Here is a 9,521-nt window from a genome sequence, read left to right as displayed (position 1 = left end):
AGACCCACACACTATATATCTATATTTTCATTTACCTTAATCTTTCTCTGTGGAGCTTAAGTGATATACTTCTGAAAATAAAAAAGCAGCTTCAAGCAAAGACCAGCCCTCCTTGAGTTAAAATTCTGCGATCATGTCTGAGTCACATGTTTGCTTTCCACAAGCTATATAGACCAGCTCAGGTACAGTCAAATATATTCTACTGAGGCCAGTAGATTCCAAATTCATTGTAACTTGTAGTTTTCTTTGCATTTGCTTATGAAATCCATGTAGTTATTTATATGCACGTTTATATTTCATCATTTTTTTTTCTGTTTTCAAAATGAAAAATGGTGATACCCCAGCATCGGTTGCCTCAATTTCCTTCAGTGTTATGTGCTCAGTAAGCCAGATTCACTCCATACTGGTGTGGGCAATAATGCAGAGATCAAAGGGTGATGGTGGCTTGTGTTCCCCATTGCTGGGGACTGGCATAGCCCCCTTGCACAGGTTAGGGCAGCCCTTAATTTGCATCCCTGCTGCAATAGCCCTTATGAGCTGTTGTGCAATATTGCATATTACTCAAAGTATTGGTTTGCCCTTGCCATGGCAAGCCTATCTCCACCAGTCCCTGAAGTCTCCCCCAGAATGATCCCTGCACTGGGGGGCTCCTGCAAGAGAAGGGTGACACTGCTATGCCATCTCTGTGACTTCTTGAAAGGTCCCTTAGTTCTAGGGTGGTGGTGGGAAATTCATTAGGGTTACCATATCCAGCAAATAAAAAAAGAGGACCCTCCACCCGCCCATTCCCCACCCCAGCCCCGCCCCAACTCCGCCCCCTCCCCGCCTTAACTCCGCCCCCTCCTCCCTCCCACTCCCAGCCACGAGGAAAGGGCTGCCCCAGCGCTACCGGCTTCACGGTTTGCCGGGCAGCCCCCAGACCCTGCGCCCCCGGCCGGCGCTTCCCCAGCGCAGCTGGAGCCCGGGAGGGGAAGCACTCAGCCGGGGGCGCAGGGTCTGGAGGCTGCCCTGCGAACCGTGAAGCCGGTAGCGCTGGGGCAGCCTGGCTCTTAAACAGAGCCGAAGAGACAGGGGAGGAGCAGAGCCTCCAGCCGCGGCGGCTCTGCTCCTCTCCGACTCTGTTTAAGAGCTGGGCTGCCCGAGCGCTACCGGCTTCGGGCAGCCCCCTTGCCTCCGGACCCCAGCCGCCGGCGGGCACTTCCTCTTCCGGGCTCCGGCGGCGCAGGGTCCGGAGGCAAGGGGGCTGCCCGAAGCCGGTAGCGCTCGGGCAGCCCGGCTCTTAAACAGAGTCGGGGAGGAGCAGAGCCGCCGCGGCTGGAGGCTCTGCTCCTCCCCTGTCTCTTCAGCTCTGTTTAAGAGCCAGGCTGCCCCAGCACTACCGGCTTCGGGCAGCCCCCATGCCTCCGGACCCTGCGCCGCCGGAGCCCGGAAGAGGAAGTGCCCGCCGGCGGCTGGGGTCCGGAGGCAAGGGGGCTGCCCGAAGCTGGTAGCGCTCGGGCAGCTCGGTTCTTAAACAGAGCTGAAGAGTCAGGGGAGGAGCAGAGCCGCCATTTTCCCGGACATGTTCGGCTTTTTGGCAATTCCCCCCGGACGGGGGTTTGAGTGCCGAAAAGTCGGATATGTCTGGGAAAAAGAGGACGTATGGTAACCCTAAATTCATGGCTGCTGTACACCTGTATATTCCCCACAATATTCTTTTTCTTGTTCAGGAGACTGATCGTATAATTGCATTAGCATATTTGTATTCTTATGGTTTGTGATTTTCATCCACACAGATTCATCTTTATTCTCCTCTCCACTCAGAAATTTTATCTGATTACATTCTGAGGACTCTTTTAGGTAGTGTAACTTCCTTAACTCTTATGATCTAAACTTTCTATAAACTTAAATGCACATATGTCTCATGATCATAAAACAAAACGTGATTGTAATGCATATGTACAAATCAAAAGATTTGAGAGGGTTGCTGTCAAATCCTTAACTTTGCTTTTCCTACTTTTATACATGTGCCAGCAATGCCCCTCTGCCATGTACATTGACCAAACCGGACAGTCTCTACGTAAAAGAATAAATGGACACAAATCAGACATCAAGAATTATAACATTCCAAAACCAGTTGGAGAACACTTCAATCTCCCTGGCCACTCAAATACAGACCTAAAAGTTGCAATATTACAACAAAAAAACTTCAAAAACAGACTCCAACAAGAGACTGCTGAATTGGAATTAATTTGCAAATTGGACACCATTAAATTAGGCTTGAATAAAGACTGGGAGTGGATGGGCCATTACACAAAGTAAAACTATTTCCCCATGCTTATTCTCCCCCCGACCACAGTGCCTCACATCTCCTTGTCAATTGCTGGAAATGGGCCATTTTCATTGTCAGTACAAACAGTTCTTTTTCTCTCCTGCTGATAATGGCTCACCTTAACTGATCACGCTCCTTATAGTGTGTATGGTAACACCCATTGTTTCATGTTCTCTCTGTGTATATATATCTTCCTACTGTATTTTCCACTACATGCATCCGAAGAAGTGGGCTGTAGCCCACGAAAGCTTATGCACAAATAAATTTGTTAGTCTCTAAGGTGCCACAACTACTCCTGTGCTTTTTGTGGCTACAGACTAACAGGCTGCTACTCTGAAACCTATAAAGGTGAAGGGGGTTGGGAGACAGGAACAACCTACAGGAGAGGAGCTGCTCAGGAGCAGTCACAGCTGCAGGGGCAGGAGGCGCTAGGGCGAGACGAGGTTTTGGGCACAGCACCAGGTAGCAAGCGATCTTCGGGCGGGGACACAGACAGCCCCAGCACGAGGGGGCTGCGGCTGGAATAACGCCGCCCTGCAGCAGAGGGAGCAATAGCTCCTCCCCCATGACGACCCGCGCTCGAGTCCTCCTCGTCCTACGTCAGGGCAGCTTGGGGCGGAGCTGGCCCCGATTGCTGCCTCTGCGCGCTTCGGGAGGAGGCCTCGCGACTCGCCAGTCGTCGCAGGGGTCTGTCCCGTCCCCAGGCTGGGCCCGAGAGGAGCGGAGCCCGCTCCGGACAGGTACGGAGCGGTTTGGGTGTCTCTTCTCCTCCCCAAAGCTGGGCTCCTCCAGAATCCCGCCCCCCCCCCCCCCCCCGTTGCCCTGCTGCTATCGAGGTCTTGCCGGATACTGTCCCCGTCTTCCCCAGCGGCGGTGTCCGGATCCCCCTTCCCTCCCTCGTGCCTGGGGGGAGGCGCCCCTCCGCGCGAGTGAGGCTAGAAGTGTCTCTGTGCGTGCGGAAGGGGCGAGCGGCGGCATCGTGCCCCCACCCCGCTCTGGGCGCAGTCTGCGCGTTTATTCAACAAACCAGCGATTGTCCCCTGTGCCGCGCTCCTGCCGCCGGGGGAGGGCGCGGAGCAGAGAGCCTCGCCCCGGGGGCAGACGCTGTTCTGCTGGCAGGCCAGGTTCTGAACACGTGGTGAAGCTGCTGGGGTTCCTCAGTTCTGCACGGGGAGGGTGCTCCGCAGAGGAGCGTGGTGGAAGTTATGTAGGGCCCCGGATCTGGCCCTGTGAAGATACAGGCCACCCAACCGTAGGTGGGATGCACAGAGGTCAGGCCAATTTGTGGTACAATACTTTCACCAGAGTCTCACCCTTGCAGCAAGTGTCTTCATAACACAATCGTGCCACCATGATGTGTGTCTGAGCTTATCATCCTGCCTAACTGCGTTCATATCAGGTTTCAGAGTAGCAGCCGTGTTAGTCTGTATCCGCAAAAAGAACAGGAGTACTTGTGGCACCTTAGAGACTAACAAATTTATTAGAGAATAAGCTTTCGTGGACTACAGCCCACTTCTTTGGATGCGTTCATATCCGTGTAGTCTTGATCAGCTACTGACGGGGGTGGCTTGCCTACAGAACATGCATTGACAAGATGCATGGCGAGGGCATAACGTTTAACAGAGTCTGTAACCAATTAGTGAAATATCTGACTTTAAACATGGTTTGTATCTACACAATGTAGTTAATGTATGGTAAATAATGGCAGCTCTTGCTAGTGTAGTCAGTTGGCACATGGTTGTCTACCATTACCAAATATATTATTTTGCTGTAGGGATAGGATCTCTTGTGTAACTGAGTTAATTGGTCCTTTTTCCAGATCTTAGTAACTATGGTTATAGACACAACTGTGTTTAGAGCCAAGGATGCAACTAGTTGTTACAAACTCTGTAGAAGTCTGTGGAGTAGATGGGACCTAGATCCTCTGTGCAAAAAATATCTTATTCTGGCATTATGAGGGCAGATGTTGTCCTAAAATTAGTCAATATAACTAGGTGTTAATGATTATTTAAAAGTTCCTGTCAACTATTTCACTATTGATTGGTTTGGCAGTCAGATCCAGCTACCCTAGGATTGTGAGGCAAAGTACTACTACTTTTCTGCCTGATTCTGACCCCCAGGTTTCTGTCCAGCATGTCCATCAAAGGTAGTGCAGGATTAGACAGTGTTTTAAGTGGGTGGAATAGTATGGCTGGGTTTATCCTGTATATACAAGTAGTGATGTTGTCCATTCCCAAAATGATGACAAGTTAGTGTATTGAAACTTGAGTGATATATAGTTGATTATATTTTTTATAGTTGTAGCAAAATCTTTCATTAGTGGGAGAGACTAATGCTCCCCAAGCTTTATCTAAAGAAGGATATCTAGCATATTTATTTATTTTATTTTATTTTCATATTGAATGATGATGGGGTTGGCATTAGGGCTATCTTCAGAGATCTTTGTCTCCCAATCCTCCCTCTCTAATCAAGAGCATGGATTTTTTTTTTTTTTTTTTTTTATTGGCAGAATATGGATTCCCAAAAGGATGTTCAGCCTCCAAAGCAACAGCCAATGATTTACATTTGTGGAGGTAAGAATAAAACCTAACGTTTAATAATGTTTGCTGATCCCCAGCTCGGTCCCACTAACTTTTGTATAATATTGTTGCAAGTCTTTGCTTTAGAAGCTGTTTTCTGGAAGTGGTCCTGAAAGATGAGTGTATGGTCAGGAATGACACTGAGGTATATCGGCTTTGGTTTGTAATGCACAGTTTCACAACCAAACTTGACAGTGAGAGTGTTTTGTGTGATTCTGTTGTCAAGGTGGAAAAAAGTAGAGACTACTGATTTTGGTCTCAGTTGCCACTCTAGAAAGTACTCCTCCATCATCTTATAGTCAGATGTAAGGGTCACTTCAGGTTCCTTAAAGCTGTGGGCCTCAGTTGCAAGTGCACTGCCCTGGTGCTACAAACATCGGCCTTGGCCCTGGTATATCTAGTTGCAAAGTGCTGTGCATTGATGTGGACAAGAAGCTGCCATACCCCATTGGTGGGTAGGCAGCTGAATCAGACCATGCGAATCATCATGGGGACTTTAAAATCAATGCCTCTACCATAGCTTTCTGTATGAGTAAACATCGAACCTCCAGCTATCCATCAAGATATAGCTGCAAAATCAGAACATAAACATGCTGAAGACTACCCAGAACTTTCCATCTGGCAGGCTATGGACAACATCCCCCAACGATGTCTGAGATCATGTGGACCACACATGTCTCTGGGTCTGGCCAGGGAATGGCAAAGTGTCTGGACCTCATCTACAATTCCAAACAAGCATGTTATCACTGACCCAATAAGCCACTGTCCCAGTTTCAACCTGCCATGCAGACTATGGACCACGCTGAATCTCATCTGAACAAAAATAAGACATCCCTTCCTGTGACTGTGGTGAGAACATGCAAACCATTGAACACATTGTAACACAGTGCACCAAATATGGATTCAAAGGTGAATTTGATGATATCCACAACTTCAGAGAGAAGGCCTTGAAATGGCTTGTGGACCTACAACTGCATCTGTAGAATGTTGCTATGTAGATGCCGTGTGTGTGAGAGAGAAATAATATCTGTTGAACCTAACATCACTATTAGTAGTAAGTTGCAGTATTTGCTGAGGGTGGCATGCCATCTAACTGCAAATGGTGCAGAATAATTATACTAAGATGATGGATTTTTTGCTTCATGGAGTGATGATAATGTGGAAATAGCTCTTTAGAACTTCCATCATTGGGCACAGGTCACACATTGCCAAGTACCTTTATAATCTTCTCTGTTTTGTAATGTGGTGCAATGTTTGTAGAGAAAATTTGCACAGGATTCCCCCTATTTTATCTATGTAAATAAGAATAAAACTACCATCACATCTCAGAGAAAAGCCTATGTGGTCACTTTACTTTTAGCCAAAATTGTTATGGGCAGTGTTCAAATGCAATAACTTGTAAAGGGATTACAGTACTGTTACAATTTGAGTCTGAGATACTGTTTTCTGGGAGCTTTTTTGAATACTGTACCTTCCATTTGGAGCAATCAAAAGGCAAAATAATTTTGTCCTTAAGAAATATCTTTGATCCAAGGAGAAGCCATCCCTGCAGATGGTGTAGCACAGGGGTGAGCAAACTTTTTGGCCCAAGGGCCACATCTGGATGTGGAAATTGTATGGTGGGCCATGAATGCTCATGAAATTGGGGTTGGCGTGCAGGAGTGGGTGAGGGCTCTGGCTGGAGGTGCAGGCTCTGGGATGGGGCTTGGAATGAGGGATTTGGGGTATAGGAGGATACTCCAGGCTGGGACCGAGGGGTTCGGAGGTGGAGGAGGGTGGGATCAGGGTTGGGGTGTGGGCTCTGGGCTGGGGTCAGAAATGAGGCATTCAGGGTGCAGGAGGGGACTCCAGGCTGGGACAGGGGGGGTGAGGGCTTTGGCTGGGGGTGAAGGCTCTGGGATGGGGCTGGGGATGAGGGGTTTTGGGTGCAGGAAGGTGCTCCGCAGGGACTGAGGGGTTTGGAGGATGAGAGGGGGAATCAGGGCTGGGGCAGTAGGTTAGGGCATGGGAAGGGGTCAGTACTGCAGGCTCCGGGTGGCACTTATCTCAAGCAGCTCCCGGAAGCAGCAGCATGTCCCCTCTCTTGCTCCTACGTGGAGGCACAGCCAGGTGGTTCTGCACGCTGCCCTGTCCGCAGGTGCCGCCCCTGCAGCTCCCATTGGCTGCAGTTCCCAGCCAATGGGGGCTGCAGTTCCCAGCCAATGGGGGCTGCGGGGGCAGCGCCTGCGGATGAGGCAGTGCACGGAGCCCCCTGGCTGCCCCTAAACGTAGAAGTCGGAGAGGGGACATGCCACTGCTTCTGGTAGCTGTGACACATGCGCTCGGAGCGGCTCCCAATCCTACTCCCTGGCGGGAGTATGGGAGCAGGGCAAGCCCCAGACCCTGCTCCCCAGTGGGAGCTGGAGGGTCAGATTAAATTGGCTGGCAGGCCGGATGTGGCCTGGGGGCCATAGTTTGCCCACCCCTGATTTAGCAGCAACCAGAGAGAAGGGTTGTACTCCACAAAACATAATCTTTCTTAATGCCTCCAACCTTTTAGAGTGAATAATGATTGTTAGCACCACAGGGCCCTGCTGCACAGTCAGTCACTTTGGTCAGCTATATAATATTTTGGATTGCAATATGTTAATACCACTCAGCTGCTAGCATAGTATGGGCAATTATTTGTGAGCACATTTTTGTAATATGTCCATGGATTTATTCTAGGTAATTTGAATACCACATATACCTCTACGCCAATATAATACGGTCTGATATAACACTAATTCGGATATAACGCGGTAAAGCAGCGCTCCAGGGGACGGGGTTCTGCAAGCAGTTCCTCTGCGACCGCCCATTACTTGCTGCGGCCCTCCCTGGGGCTCCCCCGCACCAGCTCACCTCCGCCTCCTCCCACGAGCATGCCGCTCAGTTCCGCTTCTCCCTCCCAGGCTTGCCACGCCAAACAGCTGATTGGCGCGGCAAGCCTGGGAGGGAAGGGGGAGAAGTGGGGCTGCGGCGCGCTCATGGGAGCAGGCGGAACGCAGGTGAGCTGGGCCGGTGGGGCCCCGGGGAGGGCCGCAGCAAGTAACGGGGGTCGCAAAGGAACCGCTCCCCGCTCCAGCTCATCTCCGCCTCCTCCCCTGAGCGCGCCGCCGCTCCGCTTCTTCTCCCCCTCCCCTTTCCAGGCTTGCCGGGGCCGAACAGCTGATTGGTGTGGCAAGCCTGGAAGGGAGGGAGGGAGAAGCGGTGTGGCAGCGCCACGCTCAGGGAGGAGGTGGAGGTGAGCTGGGGCGGGAAGCGGTTCCTCTCCCTACCCTGATATAATGCGGCCTCACCTATAACAAGGTGAGAGTTTTTTTTGGCTCCCAGGGACCACGTTGTATCGGGGTAGAGGTGTACTTTGTCATCACTAAAGGTAATAGAACATAAATTGTAACTCTACAGGTTAGCTAAGTGTTTACCCTGAAGAGAAATCAAGTACTTGATTTTAGCAGTAATATTAATTCACTAAAGTTGTTTTGTTTGCCACAAATGCAAATCTTTAATTTTGTTATAATTTACTTTTGGAAAAGGTAACATCTTGCATTTTGTATTTCTTGTTATAGTGGTCTAATAAGATTGTTTTGTTTTTCTCCCCCAGAATGTCACACAGAAAATGAAATAAAAGCAAGAGATCCTATCAGGTGTCGAGAATGTGGGTACAGAATAATGTACAAGAAAAGAACAAAAAGATGTATCCTTTCGCACATGCCTATTAAATTGTTTGAGTGGGCAGAGGAAGATAGTGGCTATAAATAAAATTAAAAAAATTGGGGTAGTACTGAAGAATTGGTCCAGTACCAAAAAAGTCTTACAAAGTAGTACTTACGTGACAAAGAACATATAACATCTTAATTATTTTCAGTGATGATCTTGTTAATTAAAGCACAATACAATAAACTTTGGTAGTCTTGTATTGCGATGCAAACAGGTAAAAAGTACGCTGGATAGAAGTTAATATCATGCATGCAAAATATATTCCATTTTTTAAAAGCATACAAAAAAATGCTAACTATGGTGGTAACTGAAAAATGAGCCTTGATGCATTTTGCATGACTGATTTGTGATTGTATTTTTTAAATTTTGTTTTCCCCCCTGTCATTTTCTTTAACTCTAACGATTACAGTGGTTGTCTTTGATGCCCGGTAATGTGAATTCAAGAATTAGCTGTTTTGGCCTGGTTCATTTTAGTATACTGATAACTTTGGTTTGTATACACATCTGTTGTGGAGAAATATATACTTTTTCATTCTGATATCAGTTGTAAATTATTCAAGTAGTTAAATAAAGTTTTTAATATCAAAAATTCTGTTTCATTTTTGAATTCAGTGGAGTTATGCTTGCTTACACCAGAGCTAAACTTGGCCCAATATGTCCAAGTTCCCTGATTTTTTTTTTTTTTTTTCTATTCCCATCTCAGAACCTCACTAAGACACCAATCCTGTAGAGACTTTAAACATGTTTAACTTTATGTACTGAGTAGTCCCATAAACTACGGAGAGAGTACTTGCTGCATAAAGTCAAACGTGCATAAATCTTTGTAGGCTTGAGGGCTAAATCTAGGCAAAGGGGCTGTAGAACAACAAATAGTGTCAATGTATGATGTGTTC

At 48.1% G+C, this 9,521-nt stretch overlaps 1 protein-coding gene across 1 annotated transcript; it reads left to right on the top strand.

Moving 5' to 3' along the window:
- The first annotated feature begins 2,908 nt into the window (after positions 1-2,908).
- On the top strand, positions 2,909-9,217 carry POLR2K (RNA polymerase II, I and III subunit K). Its single transcript, XM_054018511.1, has 4 exons — positions 2,909-3,051; positions 4,821-4,884; positions 8,513-8,605; positions 9,038-9,217. The coding sequence occupies exons 2-4, from the start codon at positions 4,824-4,826 to the stop codon at positions 9,058-9,060; spliced, it is 177 nt and encodes a 58-aa protein (XP_053874486.1). The 5' UTR covers positions 2,909-3,051; positions 4,821-4,823; the 3' UTR covers positions 9,061-9,217.
- The last annotated feature ends 304 nt before the right edge of the window (positions 9,218-9,521 follow it).

This window comes from Malaclemys terrapin, chromosome 2 (genome assembly GCF_027887155.1).
Source record: "Malaclemys terrapin pileata isolate rMalTer1 chromosome 2, rMalTer1.hap1, whole genome shotgun sequence".
Lineage (NCBI taxonomy): Eukaryota > Metazoa > Chordata > Testudines > Emydidae > Malaclemys > Malaclemys terrapin.
The sequence above is the reverse complement of the archived record's forward strand: the minus strand, read 5'-3'. Positions and strand labels throughout refer to the sequence as shown.